The sequence below is a fragment of the Aspergillus viridinutans genome, assembly GCF_018404265.1.
Source record: "Aspergillus viridinutans IFM 47045 DNA, scaffold_2, whole genome shotgun sequence".
NCBI classification, from domain to species: domain Eukaryota; kingdom Fungi; phylum Ascomycota; class Eurotiomycetes; order Eurotiales; family Aspergillaceae; genus Aspergillus; species Aspergillus viridinutans.
In genome coordinates, this window is record NW_025091218.1 from 4258074 (window position 1) to 4272220 (window position 14147).

A 14147-nucleotide genomic window follows, 5' to 3' on the forward strand; every position below is an offset into this window, starting at 1 on the left:
AAGCACAGAAGAAGCGCCACATGGAATCCACTTTTCTACATCTGACTTGCTGCTAGATGTTCTGCGTCTTCATATGCTATGCCCCATAAGAAGCCTGGCGTACAGGGCCACAGATTCGGCTGGCGGCAATGGCAGGTGGCTAACAGTGTTCGAAGGTCAGCACAGAGCAGTCAACCCAGAATAGGTCCACGTACCTCATTCTTCATGAATCTGCAGCGAAATAGCGCTGGACTGATGAGTCGAGATTTGAAGAGAATCCCACTGGGCAGGCCGGTAAAGGTACTGCTGCGTGCCGTTGTAGATAATCCAAAAGAGATATCCGGACCCAACGCTCAGGAACTTGAATCGTTCCCAGGAATCCAGCTTATCCGCGTCAACTGCGATATCCCCATTCTTGTTGGCCCCCAGCAACTTTCCCGAACTTGCGTTGCGGAATCCGAAGCCACCGTCGTTGGCTTCCGCCACCCACAGCTGGTTTTTGGCGTTTTCCCAGGATCGGATGTGGACCTCTTCGTTCTTGTATTTTCCTGGGACGACGCTTAGAGCTCCGCCTCCAGGGGCCTTGATCGAGTATTGCTTTCCGTCCTGGACCGGGGCAGAGGATATAGAAACTTCGGTGTCGGACATGGTGAGGATGTTACTATCCAAAAGCAAAGTGAGAAGCGAATAGTTGCCTGCTGAACGGGAGAAATAATTATGTGGGAATAATTCTGCTTGACTAAAGACTGTGCGGAAACGGACTTTATATCTCAAGGTCGTGTCTACTCTTCAGCTCAAAGCAGGTCAAGATACGATGACAGAAAAGAAGGATACATGGCTGAGTTCTTGCAATTCCCAGTGTGTGTTGATATCAGCCGCCTAACGCTGTCAGCAAGACGGCTGAGAGGTGCCAAGCGCTCATGCACACGCCACTTTGATTCTGTTCTTGCTGAGCGTACTCGATAGCAGAAATCGGGGCTGATACGGGCTCCTGAACTGGCATCTCGAAGCGATCAGCATTTGAGAGGCATCAGCTGTGATAATTGCCAAGGACCCAGCACCAGCCGCTCAAACCTGGCTTTGGATCTCAGCTGGATCAGCGGGGGACTTGCGATCTCGTCATCTATATGTGAGGGGGCCAGCCACTTCGTACTCTTCTGTACGCTTCATCGATAAGCGATAGGTAGGTGCGCTTCGATGCGCATTCGCAAATTTACCGCATCCCTCTATTCGGACTGCTTTTCTCAACGGAAGCATGGACGGCACTCTTCTCTGGAGTCTGTGTCACCTGAAAATTGTTCTCCTCAAGCTGAAAGCGGAGGTATTTAGCCAAGCAATCACCCCATAGGAGCATCGAGGTAGAGGGTGTACATGTTCTGGGCCCCGAGAACAGCCCACATATGCATGCCGAAGTATGATCCCTGCTAGCGGTAGTTAGGCCATAAAGCTCTAGCCGCTTACTCCCCAGGGATGGAAAGTATACAACACGCAACATCCGGCCCCGATACGTTACACATCGGACTTGAGCGACAATAACTCCACGGTGCAGCTTTGAATATCCGCCAGTGGAACGGAACGAACGGATCGCCTCTAATTACGCAACCCCAGTTTACAACATCGTTCAGCCTCCATAATGCGGCTGACTTCGAACATGGTGCGCTGGCAGCGTCGTTGACAACGGTCTCGGATCCGAACGTACCAACAGATGCAGCATTAATATACTAGGGTTTATAGGATATTGTCACACATTTACCTTATTCTCCTCGGGCATAAGAGCATTGGATCATGGACTAGCTTTTCTGGTTACATAGATCGCGCAGTCTCGGCTCTATGATTAGATTTACTGATCTCCGAGCATCCACAAGCACTAAAAACGTAGAAACAAAGACGATGCTTTGTGTCATGGAGTAGCAATTCAAAGCTGAACAGGGGGTATCACCTCCGCATCAAATGGGATTGTGCATGTTATATGCCAGAGGAGATGCTAATAGTCCGTTATAGATGCCTGGCAACTGGCCGGGTTATTGCCATCGTCCTCATCACTTCCCCGCTTACAAGGCCCGTTCTTCCTTGACTGCTCGTTCGATGCTTTGACGCACATGAGCACGTTCTACATTGTGATAAGCAGGTGCGGGAGGAAGGGTGTATTAGCGCTTAAGAAGTTTCCAATATTGGTATTTCTGCTGCAAACATATCCCTGGAGGCATTCCAACCAGACGGTGTAGTCGGATTCACCTTTGAGGGTGTCAAACAACCTTGTGAGGTTTGATATCGATATCTATGTTAATCCGCTGGCTCAGGGCAGGTTATGAGCCCTCGTAGCTCAATCGAGGTTCTCTATCGAAGTCATGAAGGTGGCACAGACGGGGAACACCCAGATCAAGTATTTTCCCCGGCCGGTGGACGATCCAGCTGTGACGGCCTAATATAGCATTGGCAAAGGGAAACCCATTGTGAAGTTACACAGGGATTGAGGAGGACGATTGAGCGATAATATGAGACAAACAAGAGATTGACAAGGACAGAAGGATCGCGCTCCCTCATCTGTCTACACCGTATACCTTCTTCCCTCCAAACCAAGTCTCGCACACCTTGCCCTCCAACAGCTCCTCTGCTTCCCACCGCATATCCAACACTACAAAATCAGCTCTCCGCCCTTCCCTCAAGCACCCTGTCCACCCCTCTGCGAACCTCGCATACGCCGCCCCTTCCGTCGCAGCAGTCACAGCCTCCGCCAGTCCTAATCCGAAACGCGCATTCGTAGCCCTCGGCTCCCCCGGTTCCAGCGCCGAACGCCTCGTAGTCGCATTATACAGATTCGGCAACGGCAAATGCTCCGCCGTAGGCGCATCCGTCCCAATCGCGAGCCTCGCCCCTCCATCCACAAACTCCCTATACGCAAAAGCCCTCTGGCACCGATCACCGATCAGCCCCGGCCACGCCCGGAACAAGACCGGATCGGAGTGCACCGGCTGCACGGAGGCTGTTATCCCCAACTCTCCCAGCCGTCTTGCGTCCTCGGGGGCAGTGAGCTCGAGATGCTCGATGCGGTGTCGGCGGCCGGGCGTGCCCGCTTCCGCTAGGACATCGATGGCCTGCTTTACGGCCTTGTCGCCGATGGCGTGGATGGCGCATTGCAGGCCTGCTTGGTCGGCGCGCTGGACAACGGCTTTGAGCATCTCCGCGGGCCAGATCGGCTCGACAGGGTCGGTGCGGTTGCCGTACGGTTGGCTCAGGGCCGCTGTGCAGCCGTCTACGACGCCATCGCAGATGAGCTTTATGCCCATGACGCAGAGATTGGGGGAGCGGGTGTGGTTGAACTCGGCGTGCAGCTGGATTGCGCGGTCCACGTGGTGAAAGTTGGTTTCTTGGTTCTCGGAGAACGGAACGAGCCAGAATGCTGCAATGTGCAGGGGTGGATTGTTGCGTTGTCGGTAGAGCCGGAGAACGTCCCAGGTGGTTTCGTCCATGGCCATGTCGACGAGGCCGGTGTATCCGGCTTGTGTGTATGCGGTGAAAGCCTGGTCAAGGGCTTTTAGCTTTTCTTCTCGGGTGGTGACGGTTGCGAGAAATGKCCAGACGATGTCAACCACGGCACTTTCGCTCAGGAGACCTGATGGTCTTCTGTTCTGGTCGCGGTGGATCGTTCCACCAGGCGGATCGGGTGCAGTGTAGATACCCATAACTTCCAGGGTGGCCGAGTTGCACCAAACTGAGTGTAGATCTAGGGATTCAATATGGATCGGTCGTGGGTCCAAATCGTCCAGCATACTTGCCAGAGCGATCCCACTGGTCGTCGATTGAATCCATCCTCGGCAAAGAAGACGAGGGGCCGTACGATGACTCGTTGCAAAGGACTTGATTGCCGTCTGAATGTCCTCTAGACATGTACAGTCCATCAAGTTGAGCTTGCCCAACGACAGACCGAAGTTGAGGATGTGCACGTGGCCGTCGATGAAGCCGGGGAGGACAAGTCGGCTCTTCAGGTCGACTCTATTATCTGCAGAGGGAGCCTCCTCCCGTGAACCCACATAGGTAATTTGATCATCTTTGATGACCATCGATTCCACAAATGCATTGTCTGCATTGTCTGCGTTTAGGTCGGTCGATGAAGGGGAGAATATGCGGCTGTTCGTGAAGATGGTCTTCATGGTGGTTCAGTTCAGCTGTGGCAAATCCAGTGAACTGATCTATTCTTGCCATATATAAGCAGCTTTCTTCTGCCATATGTTCAAGATAAGACTATTCTCTTCCACTTGCCCTTTTGAGCGTTGCTGAACAGTGAGATGCCTTGATACATGTCAGCAGTTGTGATTGGCTGATAAGGAATTGCAGATGGAGAGCCCCATCGTACCGCGGAAAGTGACGCCATTGGTCAGGCTGATTCTATACTGCATCATATGGCTTCTTTGATGTTGCCATATTCCTGTCCAGCAGAATACTCTCACTTGGTCTGAGAATGGACTCGTGGTATGTTGAACTGGAGGAGACTAAGTATCCGACGGCTGGTTGTGTCCATACCCAAATCAGCATGTCCACCCGAGCAGTGCAATCTGCAAATATATAAATATGCCTATATGCCTTCACGTCTAAGTCAATCCTACCCATACTTGACAGCAAGTTCTGTAACCATGGCTGATAAATGCTGCACTGGAAAGCGTCGCTCTTATGCATCGTCTATTCATCCACTAGGTATGTCTTAAATTTGTTAGAAGACTGTGCCATACTAATACGTTAGACCCTCTGTCTGTTGACGAGATTACCACCGCTGCTACGCTCCTTCGCCAACATGCGCACCCAATCGCCCTCAAATTCAATTGCATTACCCTCCACGAGCCGCTCAAAGCCGAGCTGACAGCTTTTCTGGGTGGAACAGGGCCCCGTCCCGCCCGTCTTGTCTTTTCCATCATGCTCAAGAAGGGCACTCCGGAGATCTCCGAGGCTATTGTCAATCTGACAACAAGGAAGGTTGAATCCTGGAAGAGCGTCAAAGATGTTATGCCGACGCTGACTCTGGATGATCTCAACATCGTCGAGCGCATCGCCAGCAAGGATCCCCGGGTGATCGAAGCATGCCGGGAAATTGGCATAACGGACATGTCCCGTGTCTATTTTGACGCCTGGGCCATTGGGATTGACGAGCGCTGGGGCTTTGAGCGCCGGCTGCAACAAGCACTGCCGTATTACCGCAGCTCCCCACATGACAATCAGTATGCGCACCCGCTTGATTTTACGGTTGTCGCCGACACAGAGACCGAGGAGATCCTCAGCGTGGATGTCAGACGTGTGAAAGGAGAACGAACTCCGGTGCCTCTGGACGAGCATAACTATCTCCCTCAGTTTATCAAACATCAGTATCGTCCAGATCGCCTAAAGCCCATTGAAATTACGCAGCCAGAGGGCGTCTCATTCAGGATGAATGGCAATGAGATCGAATGGGCCGGACTCAAAATGCATATTGGGTTCAACTACCGCGAAGGCATCGTGTTATCGAACATCCGGATCGACGACCCGTACGAGAAGCGCGAGCGGAAGCTGTTTCACCGTGTCAGTGTGGTGGAGATGGTGGTTCCGTACGGCTGTCCCAAGCCACCGCATCACAAGAAGCACGCCTTTGACGTGGGTGAATATGGTTCTGGGTTCATGACCAACTCGCTCAAGCTCGGCTGCGACTGCAAGGGTGCCATCCACTACCTGGATGCCGTTCTAGCCACATCCACCGGCGACGCCACCGTTATCGAGAACGCTATCTGCATTCACGAAGAAGACCACGGGCTCCTCTACAAGCATACCGACTTCCGCGACGGCAACGTCATCTCAGCTCGCGACCGCAAACTCATCATCTCCCAGATCATCACGGCCGCCAACTACGAGTACGCCTTCTACCACACCTTCACGCTCGACGGAACGTACAAACTCGAAGTCAAGCTCACAGGCATGCTCAACACCTACTGCCTGCACCCCACTGAACAAGCCGCACCCTTCGGCACCGAGATCGCCCGCGGCCTCGACGCCCAGAACCACCAGCACATCTTCTCCCTGCGCGTTGACCCCGAAATCGACGGCCCCAGCAACACCGTCGTGCAAAGCGACGCTGTCCCCATGGCCGACCCCGTCGGCTCCCCCGCCAACCCCTACGGCAACGGCTTCTACGCCAAAAAGACACCCCTCCGGACCGCCCTCCAAGGCGCAGCAGACTACTGCCATGAAACCACCCGCTCATGGGACATCACCAACCCGACCCACCTCAACCCATCCACCCGCAAGCCCATCGCCTACAAGATCCTCAACAATAACTGTCCCCCGCTGCTCGCAAAACCGGGAAGCACGGTCCACAAGCGCGCAGGGTTCGCGCGCCACGCGCTCTGGGTCCTGCCCTATCGTGACCACGAGGTCTTTCCTGCGGGGCAGTACGTGTGCCAGTCAACAGGGGAAGAGGACCACCCGCACAATCCGACGATCGTCGACTGGGCAGCGAGGGACGAGTGCATCGAGAATACGGATATTGTGTGTTATATCCAGTTTGGACTCACCCATTTCCCGCGCACGGAGGACTTTCCGATCATGCCTGCGGAGCCGGTGAGTGTGATGCTGCGGGCATCGAATTTCTTTCAGAAGAATCCGGCGCTGTGGGTGCCGCCTTCGGATGTGGTGAGGGATCTGAGTTCGAGGAAAGCAGTTGAGGCGAAGCAGTTGAAGGAGACGTCGAGGCTATAGAGTATATTGCTGTGTGTTGATGTAGGGTTTAACGTTTAAGCGTCCATTTTGCGGCCAGATGTTGCAAAAGTAGCATGAGCTGTTCGGGAAAATGTAGACTAATATTAAAACACAACATTCGATAGTAGTTAGCGCCTATCTATAATACAGAGATCAACATGTTGGTACGCCGGCAATTTCCGAGCTCCACCGGGCTCGCGTGACTGGCGCGTGGCGATGAAACCGGACGATTAACTAGTTTCCCTGACATTTATTTGGTAGGAAAGACTACTCCGCTGGGTTAGAATATTCACAGAAGATATGTGAGCGATTGATATATATGCTGTGCGATGGCAGATTGCACGGCCAGGACGCAAAAGTCGTACCGTCGACCTCGACGGCGGCCAGCTCATTTGCGGACAAAGACTGGATGTCTGACCTGTAGGCTGCCCTCCAACACATTTCCCGAGACTTTCTAATCATTTAGGCCGATCGCGGAAGAAGAAGTGTGATGAGAGGGCATCGCCGTGTCAGAACTGCCTCAAACGAAATATAGAATGCGTCTGGCCAGGCAGGAGAGCTAGCCATGCCAATGATCAAGTGACAGTTCCTGGGAGCGGCGACATATCGGCAGAAACCGTCTCAGGCACAGAATATCAGCTTGTTGACACTCAGACACCATCTATAGTCACCTTCTCAAATGGACCAGCGTGCTACTCCCCCGTCCTAAGTCCGGCCAACAGCCAGCTATTCGGCTTCTTGCAGACCATCTTCCTTCCACAGCTCATCCACCCAGTAACGAAAGGGGCTGTGAACGAGCTGGTGACTAGGGAAAGCCTTCGATGGGCCTTCCAATCTCCTTTCTGTATGCACGCACTTCTCGCCTGTGCTGCGGCAGAAATACCTGTCAACAACCCGGAGTACCGGCGAATGGCAGAGTTGCATTACATCAAGGCTGTTTCTGGTTTGCGACAGAGCATCACACAAGCCCACGGCTCAAGTCAATGGACAGTCGTCTTGTGGACAGTGCTGATTTTATGTATTTATGAGGTGAGCAAAGAAGCGATGTTTCTGATCAAACCTAACAATGACAGCGATCCAAACCCCATCACTCGCAAGGCGTTGACGTCCATCTCGCCGGGGCAGCTCAACTCATTCAGATGTATTTCCGAAAGAAAGCTCCAGATGCAAGCACTATCGCAACAGGTGCCTGGGCCCGCTTATTTCTGGAATCATTCATGTTTCACGTCGCCACGAGCATACCCTTTCAGCTTACGTCTACCGTATCCGCTCCTATCGACTCTGCCTTTTCCCTTGCGGAAAACCTATTGGAGGTCCTCTGCCGACCACATATTTCCGTGGATGCTACCTCACCAGTGCTCGGGGTCCCTCCGAAACTGTTCCAGTATGTCTACAGCGTCGCACGTATGTACCAACGGTACCCCGACGGCGTTGATATCCGCCATTGCAAAGACTTGGAGCAGGATTTGAGAAGGTGGGATAGTCTAATGGCAGGCACGGCAGCTCCTGAGCTTCTTGCAGGGCCTAGATTGTATGTCTTGTGTTCGCGAATTCTTCTCAATCGCCTCATGCATCCCGACAATCGACCAGACAGCCTGGCCAGTGAGCTTGTTTCACAAGCCATGGTTCTCGTGACTCAACTACGGCCAGCACAAGATTACTTTGCCGAGTACTACAGTTGGCCATTCCTGGTGCTTGGGACCTGTGCAGAAAAGCAATCAGACCGACAGATATTGCTGGCACAGATCCAGGGCTTCTGGCAGGCGACCAATAATGGCACCATGAGACGGCTGGAGGATATGCTGACGGCCTACTGGACTAATGGGGAATCAACCACGCAGAGTAACTTGTGGTTGATATGAACACTACAAATCCCGATCAGTGAGACCATTTCCCTTTTTCAGCAATGGATATCAGCCAATAGCGGTTAATAATGGGTAAGTGACCAATGGCAGTACGGGCCATATGGCGGCATTTGTCAGCTGCCTCTCTCATTGCCGTATCCGATATTCCGTAGACTTTCTATTCCATACTTGGAAGACACAATTACACAATTCTGCCGAGTATTTATACAACGCAATCATGTCTTCCCTTCCTTTTCTTCAACTCACACATTCGCATCTGTCCAACTGCATTACCTGAAGCAAGATGGGTTCCCACGCCTTCCAATCCCCCGCCGTCGCCAAGTCCCCGGCAGCCCCCTACTTCACCCCCGCCAACAACGGAGGCGCCGCCCTGCACCCCGACGATCCCAAGACCCCCACGCTCTTCCGCCCCCTGCAAATCCGCAATGTGACGCTCAAGAACCGCATCATTGTGTCGCCCATGTGCATGTACTCGTGCGAGTCCGACCCGTCCTCGCCCCATGTCGGCGCCCTAACAAACTACCACCTCGCGCACCTGGGCCACCTCGCCCTCAAAGGCGCAGGCCTCGTCTTCATCGAAGCCACCGCCGTGCAGCCCAACGGGCGCATCTCCCCCAACGACTCCGGTCTCTGGCAGGATGGTACCAACTCGGAACAATTCCTCGGGCTGAAGCGCGTCGTCGAGTTCATGCACGCGCAGGGCGCCAAGGTCGGGATCCAGCTGGCGCATGCGGGCCGGAAGGCGAGTGCCGTTGCGCCTTGGCTGGCGGCTCAGGCGGGCAAGTCGAGCCTGAAGGCGGATGAGAGCGTCGGCGGGTGGCCGGCGGATGTGGTGGGCCCGTCCGGCGGGGAGGAGCATATCTGGACTCCTGTGCCGGATGCATACTGGGCGCCGCGGGCGCTGAGCACGGCGGAGGTGCGAGAGGTAGTGGCGGCGTTTGCGGAGAGCGCGCGGTTAGCGGTGCAGGCTGGGGTGGATGTCATCGAGATCCATGGGGCGCACGGCTATCTCACCAACCAGTTCCTGAGTCCGGTGACGAATAAGCGAACGGACGAGTACGGCAGCAGCTTTGCGAACCGGACGCGGATCGTGCGCGAGGTTGCGGCTGCTATCCGTGAGGTAATCCCCGAGGGGATGCCGCTGTTTCTGCGCATCAGTGCCACCGAGTGGTTGGAGGGTCAGGCTGTTGCGGCGGAGTCGGGCAGCTGGGACATGCAGAGCTCGCTGGAGCTGGTCAAGGAGCTGCCCGAATGGGGCATTGACCTTGTAGATGTCAGTTCCGCGGGGAATCACAAAGACCAGAAGATCAACCTGCACACGGCCTACCAGACTGACTTGGCCGGGCAGATCCGCCAAGCCATTCGAGCCGCTGGAGCGTCGACTCTCGTGGGTGCCGTGGGTATGATTACCGAGGCGGAACAGGCGAGCGGACTGGTCCAAGGATCGGACGAGGCGACTACCGCCGAGGCAATGCTATCTGGACCTGAGCCCAAGGCGGATGCCATTCTGATAGCCCGTCAGTTCCTGCGCGAGCCGGAATGGGTGTTTTCCACGGCGAGGAAGTTGGGCGTGCCGGTTACTGTCCCGGTGCAGTTTGACAGGGCCATTTAATCTATAGATAGAAGATAAATATATGCATATGCATTTCTCCCATTACAGCAGAAACCCAAATACTCCTCTTGTAAATGATAAGCATCGGAGCCCCCCGATGCACAGATGACTCAGCCAGTTATGCACTGCATTAACCCCGCCATGACGCCTTAAAGCCCCCTCACCCCGCAATCCCAGCATTAACAGACCACCCTCTCATCAATCCATCAACAACAACAAACTACACTGTCAAAAGATCTCAAAATGGCCCTCAAACCAGGCGACAAGTTCCCCGACAACGTAGTCTTCCAGTCTGTCAATGCCCCCTCCCGTTGACTTCACTCTAACTCAGCGACAGGTACATCCCCTACGCGGAGGAAAGCAGCGAGATCAACGCCTGCGGCATCCCAATCAACTACAACGCGTCGAAAGAATGGGCCGATAAGAAAGTCGTCCTCTTCTCCGTTCCTGGTTCGTTTATTGCATTCGTCAATTACAACTAGAAATCTAACAGCACAGGCGCCTTCACCCCTACCTGCTCGGCGAACCACCTCCCCGGGTACATCACGAACCTTCCCCAGCTAAAGGAAAAGGGCGTGCAGATTGTTGCTGTCCTGGCGTCGAACGATCCGTTTGTGATGAGTGCGTGGGGCAAGGCGAACCAGGTCAAGGGTGATGATATCGTATGTGCTACGGCTACTTTACTTGAGGGGAAATGGCTGGCTAACGATGTTGTAGCTGTTTCTGTCTGATCCCCAGGCGAGATTCTCGGATAGCATTGGGTGGGCGAATGCGGGACGGACGGGCCGGTATGCGATTATCATTGACCATGGGAAGGTGACGTATGCGCAGATTGAGACGGAGAAGGGGGCTGTCAAGGTATGTCTTGTCTTTTCGGTGAGATGGAGGGTGCTAATTGTGGTAGGTTTCCGGTGCGGATGCCGTTTTGGCGCATTTGTGATGATTGTCTCTGGGTGAGCCGGTAGAGTGAAAGATAGAGTTGTGTAGTTCTTGATAATCCTGCAACTTCTTATACATCGTTGGAATAACATATACACTGTCGGCCTCTACGATCAAGCACTGTACAGTGGTAGTATACGCGATGATGGGGAGAGCTGTAAGCCATGGATGTATAGCCTAAGAGACATGCAATGAGTATGGACGTCAGATTATGATTGAGTAAATGTAAGTCGCAGTCTACTATGCTAGGACTGAATATTTGACGCAGACATTGTAACTTGCTAGGTCCGTCATCCCAGAGTGGTTATGCTCCACTACGGGAAACATCGGTCGATGCCTGAAAAATGGGCAAAATTCTGCATTTCAAGCATCGAATTGCCGAGGTCACCATTTGGACAGATTGAATATGGTAATTCTACTCGAGGTCTATGCTTAATAACACCACAATTCGTCGCAAATTTGACCAGTCTATAGACGTGCCTCAGTCACGGAGACTTTTGTCGGTGTCGGGGCAACCTTGTTCGGGTTGAGTCCACACAGTGGAGCAGCCGATGCCCAAGCTACAGAGCTTGAACGAATGGCGTCCTCAATTCAGATCATCCATCCGTCCATTATTAGTAGGTATTATTATTGCAGCATCCAGAGCATTCCAAACCGACGACGAGCCCCGCAGCAGCTGTCCGCCAGTGATGTCATCGGTGATCATCCCATACAGTATATAACCTAAACAACCCTCTATCTACACCCCACTGTTTGATCAGTTGTCGACATCCATCAACATAGTCAGCAAAATGGCTCCAAAAGTCCTTGTTGTCCTGACATCCCAGGACAAGATCCCTTCTAACGGTCATCCCACGGGTTGGTACCTGGTATGTTGCCCCTACAAAACGTAAGACGCAAAATGACTGACCACCGCAGCCCGAATTCGCTCACCCATGGGAAGTCCTGCACGATAAGACCGAGCTCGTCGTCGCCTCCCCCAAGGGAGGTGAAGCACCGCTTGATCCCGCCTCCGTCAAAATGTTCGAGAACGACCCCGTAGCGTCCAAGTTCCTGAACGAGCAAAAGTCCCTCTGGACAAACACAGTCAAGCTGTCCGATGTGCTACCCAAGGCGTCTGAATTCGATGCGATCTTCTACGTTGGTGGACATGGCCGTATGTCCCTTATTTCACTCACAGACGCTGCAGTGGCTAACGAAAGTAGCAATGTTCGACCTCCACTCCGACGAGACCTCCATCGCTCTGATCGAAGCCTTCTCTGCCGCCAGGAAGCCCATCGCGGCCGTCTGCCATGGTCCGACCGTCCTGCTCAAGGCCAAGGCACCGTCGGGGGTGCCGCTGCTCTCGGCCTGCACCGTGACGGGCTTCTCCAATACCGAGGAAGACCAGGCGCAGATGTCGTCTGCGATGCCGTTTATGCTGGAGGATGAGCTGCAAAAGGTGACGGGGAACCGGTACGTCAAGGCCGACGAGCCGTGGGGGGAGAAGGTGGTTGTTTCCAAGGCTGCTGGCACGGGCGCTACGGTCATTACGGGCCAGAACCCGGCCAGTGCGACGGGAGTGGGCAAGGAGATTCTCCGGGCGTTGGGTGTGGCTTAATGCTCCTGTCAAGTGCGTGTACATAATTTGAATAATAGTATGAGCGTTATGACATGCATTAATGCTTAATCTGTCAGGTTACATTGATGATCCTAGGGACTGCCGGCGGTCTCCGGAGAGAGTAACGCCTCCCTTTCTATATTAAACACGCGCCTGTCGATCACCGAGGATCTAGCGAATCAGCTGTGGTGCTGGCTGAGCGTGGACGAGATATCGATGCCAAGATCCGGCGATAAGTCCATAAGATGCCGCTCTTGTCTGAAGATGCGTTATCACTAATATTTCAAGACGGAAAAACGAGGAAGTGTATCCTCGAATAGAGTGGTAGTATTGCACATACGGCCAATTATTCTTGGTATGCGCCTTGGGGGATATTGCCAAGAGGTCTGGTATGCCGCAGGGGATCCTCGTGAAGATTTGACTGGGTAGGCTGCGAGGGGGTTGAGATACGAGGTGTCTTGTAGATATATTACCTCGAGATATATAAATGGCTTGATTCCGCGATACATCAGGTCTTGCTCTTCTTCTACAGCTCCTCACAGTATCTCGACAAGACATCATGACTCGCCTTTTCCTCTCCATCCTTCTGGGCATCCCCCTCGTGGCAGCCATCCCGGCGCCAGTTGCTCTCCCAACTCCCCCAGGAATCCCCTCTGCCGCCACTGCAGAGTCCGAGCTGGCTGCGCTGACCGTCGCGGCGCAAGGCTCCGAAGACGGATACTCGCGCAGCCTCTTCCCCCACTGGATTAGTCAAGGAGGGTACGTAAATCCCTCCCCCTGGCAAGCCAAGCTAACGGCTCAGCTCCTGCAATACTCGCGAGGTTGTGCTCGCCCGCGACGGCACCAACATCGTCAAAGATTCCAGCTGCTACCCCACCAGCGGATCGTGGTACTCTCCCTACGACGGAGCCACCTGGACGCAGGCCAGCGACGTGGACATTGACCACGTTGTTCCCCTCGCCAACGCCTGGAGAGTGAGTGACCGTCCCATCCTCCTATCGCCGGTTTGCTAACCTGTCAATAGTCCGGTGCATCTAAATGGACAACCACGCAGCGCCAGGCGTTTGCGAACGACCTGACGAACCCGCAGCTGATGGCGGTGACGGATAACGTCAACCAGGCCAAGGGCGATGATGGACCCGAGGCCTGGAAGCCTCCTCTCAGTAAGTTTCTTTTCGTCTCTGGGGTGTATGATGATGCTAACGGGCTAGCTTCGTATTATTGCACGTATGCGAAGATGTGGGTGAGGGTCAAGTATGTGTATGATCTGACCATTACCTCGGCTGAGAAGAGCGCTCTTGTGAGCATGCTGGATACTTGCTAGTGGTCTAATGGCGTGGGATGAGAAGGCTATTAGCTAGTTGACAGGGAGAAAGAGAAATATTTTGTAGATAATCTAGAGGACAGTAGGACTATGCCTGCGAGTCATTCGGGT

General features: G+C 53.7%; 8 protein-coding genes across 8 annotated transcripts; 6 read left to right on the forward strand and 2 right to left on the reverse strand.

Moving 5' to 3' along the window:
* Nucleotides 1–195: 195 nt before the first annotated feature.
* Aspvir_004902 (uncharacterized protein) lies at nt 196–627 on the reverse strand (the record flags this gene model as incomplete). The annotated part of the gene is made up of 1 exon (XM_043268124.1): nt 196–627. The coding sequence occupies one exon, from the start codon at nt 625–627 to the stop codon at nt 196–198; it is 432 nt and encodes a 143-aa protein (XP_043124059.1).
* Nucleotides 628–2519: 1892 nt separating this feature from the next.
* Aspvir_004903 (amidohydrolase) lies at nt 2520–4130 on the reverse strand (the record flags this gene model as incomplete). The annotated part of the gene is made up of 1 exon (XM_043268125.1): nt 2520–4130. The coding sequence occupies one exon, from the start codon at nt 4128–4130 to the stop codon at nt 2520–2522; it is 1611 nt and encodes a 536-aa protein (XP_043124060.1).
* A 480-nt stretch (nt 4131–4610) lies between these two features.
* On the forward strand, nt 4611–6696 carry Aspvir_004904 (peroxisomal copper amine oxidase; the record flags this gene model as incomplete). The annotated part of the gene is made up of 2 exons (XM_043268126.1): nt 4611–4671; nt 4718–6696. The coding sequence occupies 2 exons, from the start codon at nt 4611–4613 to the stop codon at nt 6694–6696; spliced, it is 2040 nt and encodes a 679-aa protein (XP_043124061.1).
* Nucleotides 6697–7025: 329 nt separating this feature from the next.
* Nucleotides 7026–8558, forward strand: Aspvir_004905 (Zn(II)2Cys6 transcription factor; the record flags this gene model as incomplete). The annotated part of the gene is made up of 3 exons (XM_043268127.1): nt 7026–7116; nt 7163–7725; nt 7770–8558. The coding sequence occupies 3 exons, from the start codon at nt 7026–7028 to the stop codon at nt 8556–8558; spliced, it is 1443 nt and encodes a 480-aa protein (XP_043124062.1).
* Nucleotides 8559–8844: 286 nt separating this feature from the next.
* On the forward strand, nt 8845–10173 carry Aspvir_004906 (NADH:flavin oxidoreductase/NADH oxidase; the record flags this gene model as incomplete). The annotated part of the gene is made up of 1 exon (XM_043268128.1): nt 8845–10173. The coding sequence occupies one exon, from the start codon at nt 8845–8847 to the stop codon at nt 10171–10173; it is 1329 nt and encodes a 442-aa protein (XP_043124063.1).
* Nucleotides 10174–10416: 243 nt separating this feature from the next.
* Aspvir_004907 (peroxiredoxin family protein) lies at nt 10417–11113 on the forward strand (the record flags this gene model as incomplete). Its single annotated transcript, XM_043268129.1, has 5 exons — nt 10417–10463; nt 10511–10623; nt 10672–10835; nt 10891–11031; nt 11078–11113. The coding sequence occupies 5 exons, from the start codon at nt 10417–10419 to the stop codon at nt 11111–11113; spliced, it is 501 nt and encodes a 166-aa protein (XP_043124064.1).
* Nucleotides 11114–11903: 790 nt separating this feature from the next.
* Nucleotides 11904–12712, forward strand: Aspvir_004908 (type 1 glutamine amidotransferase domain-containing protein; the record flags this gene model as incomplete). Its single annotated transcript, XM_043268130.1, has 3 exons — nt 11904–11981; nt 12031–12268; nt 12318–12712. The coding sequence occupies 3 exons, from the start codon at nt 11904–11906 to the stop codon at nt 12710–12712; spliced, it is 711 nt and encodes a 236-aa protein (XP_043124065.1).
* Nucleotides 12713–13271: 559 nt separating this feature from the next.
* Nucleotides 13272–14036, forward strand: Aspvir_004909 (HNH endonuclease family protein; the record flags this gene model as incomplete). Its single annotated transcript, XM_043268131.1, has 4 exons — nt 13272–13471; nt 13515–13686; nt 13737–13875; nt 13924–14036. The coding sequence occupies 4 exons, from the start codon at nt 13272–13274 to the stop codon at nt 14034–14036; spliced, it is 624 nt and encodes a 207-aa protein (XP_043124066.1).
* Between the last annotated feature and the right edge of the window lie 111 nt (nt 14037–14147).